General features: G+C 42.7%; 1 protein-coding gene across 2 annotated transcripts in view; it reads right to left on the bottom strand.

Moving 5' to 3' along the window:
- Positions 1–14,773, bottom strand: part of lin54 (lin-54 DREAM MuvB core complex component) — a 136,702-nt gene that overhangs the window by 63,051 nt on the left and 58,878 nt on the right. For both annotated transcript variants that reach the window (XM_072496350.1, XM_072496349.1), the window contains exons 5-8: positions 12,478–12,688; positions 4,605–4,675; positions 2,930–3,127; positions 822–913 (exon numbers count right to left, since the gene is read on the bottom strand). In XM_072496350.1, coding sequence (XP_072352451.1) covers positions 822–913; positions 2,930–3,127; positions 4,605–4,675; positions 12,478–12,688 — 572 coding nt within the window. The remainder of the gene's footprint in view (positions 1–821; positions 914–2,929; positions 3,128–4,604; positions 4,676–12,477; positions 12,689–14,773) is intronic.

The raw sequence follows: 14,773 nt of genomic DNA, 5'->3' as shown, positions 1-14,773 counted from the left end.
TTCTTGTGAACCTCCTTTGGACCCTTTCCAAGGCCAGCACATTCTTCCTTAGATATGGGGCCCAAAACTGCTCACAATACTACAAATGGGGTCTGACCAGAGCCTTATACTGCCTCAGAAGTACATCCCTGGTCTTGTATTCTAGCCCTCTTGACATGAATGCTAACATTGCATTTGCCTTCTTAACTGCCGACTGAACCTGCATATTAACCTTAAGAGAATCGTGAATAAGGACTCCCAAGTCCCTTTGTGCTTCTGCTTTCCGAAGCATTTCCCCATTTAGAAAATAATTTATGCCTAAATTCCTCCTTCCAAAGTGCATAACCTCACACTTTTCCACATTGTATTTCATTTGCCACTTCATTGCCCACTCTCCTAGCTTGCCCAAGTCCTTCTGCAGCCCCCTTGCTTCCTCAATACTACCTGTCCCTCTGCAGATCTTTGTATCATCTGCAAAATTAGCAACAGTGCCTTCAGTACCTTCTTCCAGATCATTAATGTATATTGTAAAAAGATGTGGTCCCAGCACAGACCCCTGAGGTTTTCCAGAGTGGCAAGACTGTAGAATTCGTTACCACAGGGAGAGGGAGAGGTGAGTAAGGCTAAGAGGCATCAGGCAAAGGAAATAGGGGGGGGGGGGGGGGGGGTGAGGGAATGCTGATATAGTCTCAGACTAATTAAAACTGGGAGGTGGCGCGAATGGACCATAAATGCTGACATGGACTGGTTGGGCTGAATTGCCCTTTTCTGTACCGTGTATGCAATTCTATGTAACTCTGCAAATATTGTATGTACTAACGTTAAGATATTTAAAAGCTTACCCATTGATTGGTAGTTTTGCTTGAGTCTGAATATTGGATGTTGCAGAAAACCCATTGTTACTGGATATTGAAACATACGAGGTCTGCTGCAACTAATGAAAGGAAAAATTAAATAGCTCGTTGCATATTTTGTCACTTGACACATCCATTTATGAACATTCGTATGCGGCATAATAGTTTTAAAAATTACTTCCAAACTCATTTGGCTGACCAAATATAGTATCTATGAAGATTAACTTCAACACACTTGAAGAAGAAATGAAATACTTCACAGCTTTCTCCCCTAAGTATTTGTAATACTGGGCATCTTCATGTATCAATTAAAGTAACTATTCAGCTGCTGTAAATCTCACAGTGTTCCCCATTCAGTCATCTTCTGACCCGGATTTACTTTCCACGAGCAGTCAATAGGTAGCGGTGGAAAACCTGAATAATGTTTCCTTTCCATAAACAGGGTCATCAATGCCTCGCAACTGTTCTCTTTGATGAGATCAGCAGTGAAATCTTTTGTGTTTCGATCAACATTAGACAGAGCACTTATAAGTTTGGGGATCAGGGTACATTCACTTACATGCACTTCAATAATAGGGAGACTGGAACCCTGATCCAACTGATGAATGAAATTTGTCTATCAGAATGAAAAAATTATCAATTTATCTTGTGCTTTTCATGGTCTCAGAATATCCAATGGCACTTTAAAGTCAATGAAATACTTTAGAAATGTAGTAATCAGAGAAAATGCTATAATCAATTTGCCGAAGCAAGGTCTCACAAATGCTTTTTTTTTAAAAAAATTGTTGGTTGAAGGATAAATATTGACCAGAACACAGGGTCAACTAGTGCCATGGGCATCGACTTCTTTAAGGAAAACTGAATGTCAGCAGAGGAAGGGGGGGGGGGGGGGGTGCATGGCATTGTAGAATAAGGATAGGGTATCTAATATACAGGCAGTCAGGAGGTAGGGTGGGGGGGGGGGGAAGTTGGGTATGTTATTGTGATGTTGTTGAGTGTGTCAGACCGCTCTGTTGTTTAGAATGTTTAAATGTTAAAATTATAAATGCTTCAATACAATGTTTTCTATTAAAAAAACTAGTGGCATGGGATCTTTTACATAATTGAAGCAGGCAGCATTCGGTTTAAAGTTTAATTTCAAAGAGAGCATTTGTGCGATACTGAAGGAATGCTGTACGACTGTAATCAGCCAAGATTTTGGTCAAGTCTTTGGGGTGAAGACTGAAACCATAAGTTTCTGATTCAGAGGCAAGAATGTTACCGCTGAACTATTTGTTGACACTTGTAACACCCGAGCTGTTCAACTATTATATATACTGATGATTGAAGAGTTACAGGATGAGAGTTTAGATGTGCAATGGCAATTTTAAAAAATATTGTTCTATAGATTGAATTTAACTTATCTTCAAGCTTAAATGAGATCAGTAATTTTATGTAAAAATGGAACATTACAGGTGCAATCCTTCACCAAAACTGATGAAGCATCTTGACTGAAATATTTCTTCACAGATGATAAGTAAGATGCCATTTCATGGTTTCAGATTTCCTGGGTTATTTTTTAAAACTCTTTTTTTTTTTCTGAAATAAAGACATTTACAGAGACAAAAACTGAAAATTCTATAATCATCAGGTGCAATCAATAGCACGATGATATTCTAATTGAAATGTGTTGATTATCACAGCATGACAACCGGTGCTTAGTGCATGAACAAACAGCTCACACTGTTTTCAAGGCAAGAAACAGCATCAACTAGGAGCAAAAGCCATTCTACTGATCACAGATACTCAATACCAGGAAAAAATGTAAATAATTAGTGAATCATGATTACAAATATAGTCTACGGCCGCTTTTATACCACACACACAAAACCAATGCACCTGTCATTTGGGCTTGGCCCTCAGCAAACCTCAATAGGTTTAATTCTCTGTTGCAGCAGACCCCATGATGTAGTGGAATCCAACAGTGCTAAATCATGCATAGTATAAGAGCAGCTCTGAGATTCCAAAGCAAAAAACTGAATTAAGTTACATGTATCTTACATTTATAAAAACAACTTAATTTCTGAAAATCCAAGCAAAGTAATTCTTCCACTTGCCTGTGTAACGTATTGAGCTGGGACTACTGCATAGCCCATGCTGCCAGTTCCTGGTGCTGGTGCCAGAACAGTGCCTGGTGGGAGATTTGTTAAATTAGGCTGGATCTGTGGCAGTGCAGTTGCAGGCATAATGAGTCTTTGTTGGGGCTGGCTGGTGGTAACTATTTGTGTAGTGCTGCCAATGGGTTTAGGAATCATCTAAAGCCAGAATGTTAAAAAAAAGTTGTGTTTAAAGATTGAATATTAGCCACTGTGAAATCGAAAGTTACATTTAGTGTGTACACAATCAAACTCAAAGGCTTTTTTCTTTAAATCAACAGTTCGTTTAACCCGGGTTTGAACTCTTTCATGTGGATGTCAAAATCTTTGTCAGGGTGCAGAAAAGATCTTATTAGAATGATCAGGGATGAAAGGTTTCCATTACATGGAGTAACTAGAGAAACCGGGTCATTTTCCTCAGAGCAGAGGAGGAGAAGGGTAGATTTTTGGGAGATGTTCAAAATCATGAAGGCTTTAATGGAGTAAATAAGGAGAAACTGCTACCTGTGGCAAAAGAATAATAACTGGAGGATACTATGAATAAGAAATTGTCATACTTTATAGTTTGTATTTTTTTGCAGTATTATTAAAACCTCGGTTAGAATGCATAGACAGTATGTCTGCTTGAGCTGTGATTAAAAGTGAGATAATCAGTGATTTTTGTAAGGGAAGTGTGTTGCTAATAGATATTAAAAGTCATTTTACTTGGTTTGCAGATAGAGAGCTAATGTAGTGGTACAACAGATTGAGCCTGGCCAAACAAATCATAGAAACATAGAAAATAGGAGCGGGAGGAGGCCATTCGGCCCTTTGAGTCTGCTCCACCGTTTATTCTGATCATGGTTGATCAGCCGAATCCCCACTTCCCCCCCCTCCCCTCCCAATCAAAGCTCATATTGGAACAAGTGACAAAAGAATGCTGTGCGCTTTGAGTGCAGCTGGTGTAGCTAATGGGAGGGGCCAAGTCTGTCTGGACAGGGCTCAAAGCCGAGCAGAAGGTTTTCAGCTTGGTCCTTAAAAAAGACTCTGCATGAAGATAAGTATACCAGGTTAATTTTAAGGAAGTAGTATTTGAAATATATGGGTCACCAAATTGGAATGTGGAGGCAGGTTTCAGGAAGTTAAGATGTTATACCTGTTACTGTAAAGCTATTTTTATTGCTCATGTGCTTAATTCTGTGTTCAAATTAAAGTTTGTTTTAATATAAAAGCTGTCTATTGGGCTGTGTAATCACTCCTGTGCTCTAGTAACATTTCCTCTCAGTTTTACCAAATGCAAGCATTTGGGTTCTAATCTGGGATCTTAACCAAAAATTGGGGTTCTGGTCCGGACCATAGCAACACAAATTTAAAATGATTGACAAAAGAACAAGAGATGAAAGGTACATGGAACAGATAGACCTCTGAAACGTAGTACTGGTATTGGGATGTTGAAATGACAGTTAAGATGTTAACCTAAATTGACCTATGTTGTATTGCGCTTATAAATGGTCAAACAAAAGTGGCACCATTTTACAAAACCTCATTAACATTAAACCAGTGAACTGTTACTGGAATGGCAGTTTATCAGTGACATGGCTGACAGCACTGTAGATGTAAAGACATACCGCGTAATGACTTTTGACTTATAACTCACATTTTTTATGGCCTGTGCTGGTGCAATTGGAACAGACATTCGAACTTGTGGATTCAATACTACTGTCTTAGCTGTTCAAAAGAGACAAAGTGTTACAGAAGAGGGCAAGGTGGAAACTTTACTTTAAACATATTATAACTTGATGCACCACTGCCACTTTCTCATATATTGCTCAGAATATAATTTATATTAACTGGCAATATGTAGAGTAGAAGCAACTTTGGTATCTTTGGAAAACATACTAAGAAAACAGCTTGAAGTTCGAGCACTTAAAGGATTTTAAAACATTTTTTTTAAGTGTAAAGTTGCTCTACTTCTTCAACAGAAGCTATGTATAAATAAATCACTGAGGTTTAAAATCCTGTTCAACTGTGATTGCAGAGCATTTGTAATAATTTCACATACTTCCATTTGCAAAGTGTAGATGAGACGATCCATACTTCCCTTTCCATACAAATCTGTAGGACCTTCATTGCACCATCCACCTGCCACTTAAATGAACTCAGGTCTTGCCTACTTGCCTTGTCCTTGCCCTGATTTAATTTCACATGTGCTCAGGAATAGCTTATTAAAATTAATTTAGCATCTTCCACATTTCTAGGAAGGTCTCCTATTATTCACCCCTTTACAGGATCGAACGACTGACCTTTCATGTGATGTCATTTTGACAGATGAATCAGCCTCGTTGGCCTTGACAATGCTTTCCAGGGCTTGTTTTTCAATGGCCAAAATTAATGCAGTACTCAAAATGTGGCCTGATCAGAGCAGTGCATGCCAGCCCAGTTCTATGCTTTATTTTATATATTTGGCAACATAGCTCAGCATTCACAAATTAAAAAGTGTGGCATGTAGATAGGAATTTGAAGGTTAGAAAATGGAAAACACATCTTTTTTGGACTGAAAGGATATAGGTTGAGGACCTGGGTTTGATCCCGGACCTGGGTTTGATCCCAGCCCTGGGTCACCGTCCATGTGGAGTTTGCACAGTCCCCAGTGTCTGCGTGGGTCTCACCCCCAGAACTCAAGCACGTGCAGGTAGGTGCATTGGTCATGCTAAAATGCTCTTTAATTGGGAAAAAGAAATTAATGGAGTACTCTAAATTAAAAAAATAAAATAAAGGATAGAGGTGTCAGTGCTAAAATCAATGCACTTTTATGGACTGGGTCATTGTTGCCCAAAATCAATATTTTATGTTTGTGTGATGAATTTGAATAACTGCCAAACAACCTCGCTGACTAAAAATAAACTTTGACAATTGTGCATCCAGATTAAATATTGTAGAAAATCTTTAAAAATTAAAATGTAACTATTATTAAATATTTTCTCTGTCATCTTTCCTTCTATTTTGTTTTCTGTACCTTATTTGACGTTATATTAAAAACTCTAGTACATCCCTTTTCAGACTTTGTGCAGCACATTAATGATTCTTCAATCTGGTTGGTTAAGGAGATATGCATTCACTCGCCCTGTTCACACAGGTCCCAGGCCCCTGTAGAGGGTGCAGTGCTGAAATGTCCATCATATATAGCAAATTCCAGAGCTGAGTTAACTTTGAGTGCTGTCAGAAGACATGTGAAGTGAACAACAAGATGACTTCACCAAGGGCAATCAAGTAGATGTAGGAATAAGGCAATGAGGGGTACCTGAGGCAACAGTGCAAAGTCAGAAAGCGTTCTATCTAGAAATATTTTGTCTAAATCAAATTGATGTGAATGAACCAAGCAGGGCTTTTCACTTGAGGTGGGCAGTGAGACTGAGATGGTGACAGCATTAAGACTACAGAGAGGTCAAAGTCAAGGGACAACGTGCTATGGTCAGAAGGGATGACATGTGAGACTTGAATTAGGATTATTTCAATGAGTGACTGGGCAATGTAAAGAATATTGATATTCAGATTTGACTGTGTTAATTTTCTGTGATTTAATCTTTCAATGAATGGCAGCTCAGATATTGGTTTTCCTGCTTCAAAGTTTGATCAGATGGCCGAGTTCTCTGAATAACTTCAAATACTGAAATGCATTCAGTTTTCGAAGTTTTGACACAGCTGTGCAATGTCTCATATGAATGCTTCAGGACTAAATTAAAAACCCTACTAATGGATTCAGCTCAGCAGCAGTTATTGATACAGCTATTAAGGTGACTGTTGAGTTTGTTCAGATTGTCAGTTTTATGGCCACCTAACAATGTTTTTTATTAGAAAGTGTTTTTTGACTGTTTTAATGACCGTTTATCTTTACACATTTATGAGCATCTCACTATGATATGGCTCAAAGGTTCTGTACATAAGCGATACTGGGTGAGTGAAAATAGGTAGGTTGGCACATGGGCATGCAGTTGGGGGGGAAAGCAGTTGAGGGGTGCGAAAGGGTAGGTTGAGGGTTCGGGGGTTCTCACTCATCCACAGACTAGACCCAATGTTCCAGTGAAAGGAAGCAGGCCTTCCAACCTGGCTGTAATCCATCAATATCAGTTTTCTCTTTGAGCTGGTTCTCAAAGGTGGCAGACCCAACTCCATCCCAAGAATTGGGTAATCCAAATAAAGAAAAAAAAATGGGCCACTAAGTCATAGAATCCAATCCCTGCAACACAGGAGGCCATTCGGCCTATCGGGTCTGCACCGACCCTTTTGGATGAGCTACCGTCCACCCTGCCCTACCCCGTAACCCCATAAGCCTAACCTTTTTTTTTCCCAGTTTGGTGGGTGTCAGACTTTATGTCATCATCTTCTCCCGGCTGCCACACTCTTGACTGGAGTAGTCGTGCTAAAGCTGCTTGGGGTGAATTGGGGTCCATCTCAACGTTCCGGATGAACCTGAATGAATTGTCTCGGTGCCAGAATCTCGTGTCGAGGTTGGAGCTGCTAGGTTTTAATCCATAATCGTCGGGCGGTGGGTCTGGGTCAGGGGCTTTAATGTATGTTATCTCGAAGGGTTCGCTGGAATCATGTTCGGAATCGCTGGGAGTGGGGCCTGGTGCAGGGGTGTAATCGTAGCGTGGTGTGCTGGGGCTGTCACTATCGCTATCGCTGCTGGTTGAAGGAAGGGAGAGGCAGAGTCGTGCCTCTGGGGGTGGAGTCGAAGTCGTGTCGGAGGATGGGCTGGGCTGGTTGGAGAAGGGTAGGAAGACTTAATTCGTGGGCGGGGCGTGCTCATCTGCTGCTGCAAGCGAGATGTGGTGTTCATGGTTGTTCTGCGAGCCATAAGCCTTAAGCTGGTTTATGTGAAACCACGCCGACTTGCCATTGGGATAGGTGAACTTGTATACAGAGGGCTGACTTTGTCAGAGATGGAGTACGGTCCGGAAAATTTGGGGGAAAGGAATGAACTGGGGTTGTATAGGGATAGCATCACTTGTTGCCCTACTGCAAACTCGGTGGTGTGTACCGTTTTATCAAAGCAAGCCTTGCTTTGCTTCTTCCGTGTCCCAAGTCTAACAGCTGCTGCGAGCTGGGCTGCCTTTACATTACCAATAATCTGCTGTACTGCTTTTTCATGCGTGAGGGCGGTGACAGTGGGGTTGGCCAAATCCAGTCCTAATAAATATTCTGTCCCTTTCATGGGGCGTCCGGTCATGAGGGTGTGGGGGGTGTATCCTGTGGACGTGGATATCATGTCTCATATGAACATTAAAACAAATGGGAGAACGGTGTCCCAGGTACTATTGTGCTGTTGCACCATTTTCCTGAGGGTGGCTTTTAGAGTTCTGTTCATCCTCTCTACAATGCTGCTTGATTGGGGGTGGTATGCTACATGAAACTTTTGCTTTATTCCGAAAATTGTGAGGACATTGTTCATCACTCGTCCTGTAAAATGGGAGCCTTGATCGGACTCTATACTGCGTCGGAGTCCCCATCGTGTAAAGATGTACTATGTTAGGATTTTAGCTATCGTTTTGGCCTTGTTTGTTCTGGATGGAAAAGCTTCCACCCATTTTCGATGACCACCAACACATACTTAAAACCATTTCTGCAGGGGGGGTAGGGGTCCTATATAATCTACTTGCAAATTCGTCCAGGGGCCATTAAAGGGGCGGGTGTGACTAAGCTGAGCCTTTCTTGCATATCAGTCCGGATTGTTCTGGGCACAGATTAGGCAATTCTCAATGTAATGAGTAACATTGGCTTTTAAATCAGGCCACCAGCAGAGAGGCCTGAGGTGGGCTAGGGGGGTTCAATGCCCTGGTGTCCATGATTGTCATGGAACTGACAAATAATTTGGTTCCTCTCCTAGCTGGGGACTACATAAATGCCGTCTTTTAAAATCACACCGTCATGTGTGGTTATCGCGTTTTTAAACTTATCATAAGGGGCTGGGAAGTTGCCTTTCAAAACTTCCCTGAGCTTCTCATCTTCCTTTTGAGCCTTGGCCAAATCTTGAATGTTGGACTGTGGGACCTGAACCACGTGTACTGGGGCGCTTTGGGGGGGGTTCCAAAAGTGACCATGTCTGGAACCTGCCTTCGCTAGGGCGTCTGCTTTAATGTTACTGGGCCCGGTGGGGGCGGGGGCGGGGGGGGGGGGGGGGAGAGAGAAGAACGATGATGACTACGAACTTTAATAATGCCATATTTCCTATCTTTAGCTGTCTCTAGGAGATGACGGAGTAATGGGGCTGAGGGTAGGGGCTTTCCGTCTGCGGAAACAAATCCTCTAGTTTCCCACAGGGGTAGGAATTTGGTTAAACTGTTGCAGACATATAAACTGCCCGAATATATGTCTGATGGGGTCGGAATCGAGTCGGGGTGATCTACAATGAACGCTATGGCTGCCAGTTCTGCTGCCTGCGAGCCTAAGTGTTCTGGCAATTTCAACAAAATCTCTTCTAGGGCACGTCCCTGCGCGCCCTCTACATAAATACCGCAACCGGCAATTCGTTTCCCATTTAAAACTGTGGAGGAGCCATCCATATAGATTCTGAGGGGTGCACACGTGTCTGTGGGCTGGTGTCTCTGGGGTGAAGTACTGGCTTTCCTGGGAGCTGAATAAGGTATAAAGGGTCCTGTATTATGTTTAGTGGAGATGATCTCACACTCGTGTGGGGTACCTGCATATTGTAAGTTATCGGCGAGGAAAGTGTGGGTCTTGGTTCTTTTAACTGTGATGTCCCATCCCTGTAAAAGAAGGGTCCAACGGGCTGCGCGGATTTCGCTGACTGTGCCATCCGTAAATCGACCATCTAGTAGTAGCTGTGTTGGGGTGTGTTCAGTGAGAATGATGATGGGGTTGAGTCCTGTAATGTAGGCGAAGTATTGCACTGCCCAAAAAACTGCGAGCAGGTGCCTTTTGCAGGCAGAAAATTCTTGCTCGACAGGATCTAACATGCGTGAGGCGTATGCCACGGGGCCTAATCGGTCATGGCGCTCTTGGAGGAGCACGGCCGAAAGGGTTCGGTCGGTGCTTGCAACTTCAATTGCATACGGGGAAAGTGGATCTGGGACCTGTGCGGAGGGCTCTTTTTAAAAAAAATTTAGATTACCCAATTATTTTTTCCAATTAAGGGGCAATTTAGCGTGGCCAATCCACCTACTCTGCACATTTTTGAGTTGTGGGGGGCGAAACCCACGCAGACACGGGGAGAATGTGCAAACTCCACATGGACAGTGACCCAGACCCAGGATCGAACCTGGGACCTCAGCGCCGTGAAGCAGCTGTGCTAACCACTAGGCCACCGTGCTGCCCCTGAGGGCTCTTTGTAATGCATCCACGGCATCCGTGTGCTGTGGAAGCCATCCCCAAGGTGCTTGTTTCTTGAGAAGCTCGGATAGGGGCGCTGCTTTTGTGGCGAAACTGTTGATTTGGTTTCTACAGTAGCCACCAGTCCTAGAAATGATCGGAGGGCTGTTACGTTATGGGGAAGGGGCAATTTGACAATCAAGTCAATTCTCTTTTGCTCGATCTCGCGTTTACCATGTGTGATTACTGTACCCAAGTAAATCACTTTTTCCTGCAAACTCTGGGCCTTCTTGGGGTTCACTTTACATCCAATCGGTTGTAGGAGTCCTAAAAGTTCAGCGAGAAGCGAAATGTGCTCTCCCTTTGTGTCCGTCTGTAGTAGCAGATCATCTGCATATTGGACCAGACAATCGGGTCGGGAGAATTTAGCTAATCCATTCGCCAGCTGTCGGTGGAAAATGGAGGGGGAGTTGTGGAAGCCTTGTGGAAGGCATGTCCACGTATATTATTGTCCCTGGAATGTGAATGCGAATTTATATTGGCTTTATCCAATGGAATGGACAAAAAGCCGTTGCTAATGTCCAATACTGAAATTTGTTTTGACTGTAGTCCTTCATCATAGAATTAACAGTGCAGAAGGAGGCCATTCGGCCCATTGAGTCTACACCGGCTCTTTGAAAGAGCACCCTATCCAAGCCCACACCTCCACCCTATCCCCATAACCCAGTAACCCCACCCAACACTAAGGGCAATTTCGGACACTAAGGGCAATTTAGCATGGCCAATCCACCTAACCTGCACATCTTTGGACTGCGGGAGGAAACCAGAGCACCCGAAGGAAACCCACGCACACACGAGGAGAACGTGCAGACTCCGCACAGACAGTGACCCAAGCCGGGAATAGAACCTGGGACCCTGGAGCTGTGAAGCAATTGTGCTAACCACAATGCTACCGTGCTGTCCACTAGTCCTTGTTTGAGCATGGTCTCGGGACTCGTGGCTACGGTGGGGGCTGCTACTGGGGTTACTTTGTTCAGTTCCCGGTAATCAATGGTCAGTCGCCATGATCCATCGGGTTTCCTGACGGGCCAAATTGGTGCGTTATTCGTGGAGGCTACTGATCGGAGTACGCCTTGATGAAGTATTACCTTTGAGATTTCTCCCTCTGCTTCTTGGGGAAAACTGTACTGCTTTTGGGGTCTGGGGTCGGAACCTGTAATATTCACTAAGCCAACGATCTTGCCACAGTCGTGCTTGTGCTGTGCAAATGCTGCTTTGTGTTGCTGCAGGACTTCCCTAACTTGTTTGCCCTGACTAATGGCTCGAGGGTCGAACCAGATATCTCCTACTGCGCTGATTCTATTTTCATACTCTCCAACTGTGAGCATGACAGGGGCTCGTGCTGCCTTTGCAATTCTCCATACACATTTATTTACCGGATTAAATGATAGATTGTGGGAGCTCATGAAGTCAATTTCCAAGATGTGTTTGGCTGTCTGGGGTAGATCGACCAGAACTACGGGGTGTTTTGTTTTAATGTTCCCTATCTCTATTGCTACAGGGGCTGTGATGTGTCCCTGCTGTAAATGACCTGTAAAACCATTGAGTGCAATGGTGTCGGTGGTGGGCTACGTGTCTCACTGAAACATCGTGGAGGAATGGAGTGTGGTGCGGGACCCTCCTGTGTCCCAAAGGAATTCTACGGGATGTCCCTGGACTGTGCCTGCCACTACTGGTCTACCGGACTTGTCCCATAAGCCTAACCTGCACATCAAGCGGCAATTTAGCATGGCCAAACCACCTAATCCACACATCTTTGGACTGTGGGAAGAAACCAGAGCACCCCGGGGGAAACCTACCCAACACGGGGAGAACATACAAAGTCCACACAGAGTGACCCAAGGCGGGAATTGAACCTGTGTCCCTGGCGCTGCAAAGCAGCAGTGCTAACCACCGTGTCACCATGATTTTAGAGGAAGCATTTACTCTTCATCTAAAATTACTCCTGGTAGACTTACCATTAACCTTTCCCTCCAAACTTTGTAGTTGTTGTAATTACTGGTTGGAAACCTTTCGTTCTTAATACAGACACCAACCAAGTCAAAGATCAGGAAATTGACATTTCAGAAATACTTTAATATTGATTATTAAACACCATGACTCCAAAGGAATTCCAAAAAGTAAATTTTCTTGAATCAAACCTTGTGATAAGGATTGTGCGTTGGTACTGGAGCTGACCACCTGAGGGGAGCTGCTGGCTGTCGTTGCAGTAACTAGGCGTACATAATGAAACTTGCTGCCTGGTACTTGAATCTGCTGAACGTTGGGTGGTGTTGTCAGAGGAATAATGGTTTTGAACTGGGTGGCATTCATTGTTCCCATAGTTAGTGTTTGGGCAGCTGGTTTCATCGTCTGCTCAGGAAGTCCATACATAATATTCATTAAAAACAGGCCTGAATTCTCAAACTGACAAAACAATGCATTACCTGAAAACATTTAAAGCAGATTATTTACCAAGCCAGTTAAAAAAACAAGACTCAAAAATCGTCCTTGTGCAATTGAGTACATTTTCTTCTCTGGTTGAGCTTTAAAATGGGTTTTACCTTTAAAGTAGCATTTTATTTTAGTACCTGCAGATCTCTTGCAGCATTGCTTCTAGTAATTCAGAAAATAGCCCCATTAACAAGGATGTTACAAAAGTTTGGCAGAGAAAGCATTGCAGAAAATGACAGGAAAATGCACATAATATGCAACGCTTTTAATAGATAACTAGTCAACCTCCCATGCCAATGTATGTGGCAAAGGAGACTAACTGCAGCATTTAGGTGAAATGAAATTAAAGGTTTGGGGGAACATTTGGACCACGAATGTATGTAATACATTAACATGATTTGTAGTTGCTGATAAACGCAATGATTTTGCAAACAGAGACGGCTGAAGCACAGAATAAGAAACGGAGAGAGCAAAAATCAGATACCACAGCATCAATGCTGGTCCCATTATAAACATGAATGTATTATGAATATAGATATTTATGAGCAGAAGCTAATGCAAGTGACTAAAATGGCAATGGGAACTAAGTTTTACATACAGGAAGTGTACACAGAACATGTTCTTTAATACGTTACAGATTGCAGGAGTTACAACTTTTGTTTACGACAGTCGCCCAGAATTGCAGCTAACGTGTATAAAATACAATGCTTGAAGTTTGGGTTTAGGAGTACAAGTAATTGATTCATTAAGTTCGCTCTTCTCAGAAAATCGCTGTTGTGGCTTCTACCAAATTTATATAAAAATTGATAGCAAGTTATGGTCAATCCATGGCAGTCATATTTCCATTATTAACATACATCATATTTTCCACTACTAACATGCATTTATAGTGATTTCAATGCAGTAAAAATCCCAAGGTATTTCAAAAATTAGAAATTGACAGATGGGAGAGTAGGCCAAAAGCATGGTTGAAAATCTCAGTTTTGAGGAGGTTTTTAAGGATTAGGATAGTAAGGGCTCGGAGGAATCCAGCAAACCAAAAACGGAAAGCACAAAGAACAAGATAAAGGCACGGTTGTGATCTAAAGAATAGGGCTGAAGTGCCTGACGGTAAAAACCCACTGAGCACTGATTTCCAAAATTGTAGTTTGCTGACAAAATAGCTGTTAGTTTTCTGGGCTACAAAGATATAACAGAATGCATAGCTTCAGGTTCCAGTTTAGAGAACATCTCTTAAATGTGAGGAGTTTAGCTAAAAGTTTTAGTTTACAAGACTCTTCCTTGCATAAAATACTGTAATATTTAAAAGAAAAAACTGATTTGATTAAATCACACGAATCAGCTTTACAACAGATTAGACTGCAATGACATAGTAGAATGCGGCTTAAATTGTGCCACTTCTAAAGTGATTGGTAGCAATCAAAAAAATATGGACGCGCAGCTTAAGCTACAAAATAACTTCATAATTTCAGTGTTGCTGCAAGATCAAATAAAGGGCGTTTTCTGTGCGGCACATGAGTCTTGTTGCTTGTCCGTCCTCTGTTGTACGTCCCTCCATCTGAAGTTGCAGTCAGCAACTGGATAGCTTGACCAGCAAAGTCAATGTTTGAACATGAATACAGCTCTGTTCATCTTATAATCCTTCTTTCCTGGTGGACATTTCATTGATATGCCCTGCGCTATGTCCCTGGAGAATCCTGACTGGTGTTATGACATGAGGAGCAAAGATAAATTGCAGAAAATCCTCAATTCCTCCACGATGTTTCAGTGAGACACGTGGCCCACCACCGACACCATTGCACGCAATGGTTTTACAGGTCATTTACAGCAGGGACACATCACAGCCCCTGTAGCCATAGCAGTCTGGGGTGGGACCCAATTTGCAGTGGCATTGTTGCTGGTGAGCGCACTTTTGCCTTGGTCTGTGTGCATCTAGATGATGGCCGCTATTGAGAATGTTGTTCTTGATGCTTGGACGCCAGCATGGTGGAAGTGAAGCTTTGC

Source organism: Scyliorhinus torazame, chromosome 3 (genome assembly GCF_047496885.1).
Source record: "Scyliorhinus torazame isolate Kashiwa2021f chromosome 3, sScyTor2.1, whole genome shotgun sequence".
Classification (NCBI taxonomy): domain Eukaryota; kingdom Metazoa; phylum Chordata; class Chondrichthyes; order Carcharhiniformes; family Scyliorhinidae; genus Scyliorhinus; species Scyliorhinus torazame.
The sequence above is the reverse complement of the archived record's forward strand: the minus strand, read 5'-3'. Positions and strand labels throughout refer to the sequence as shown.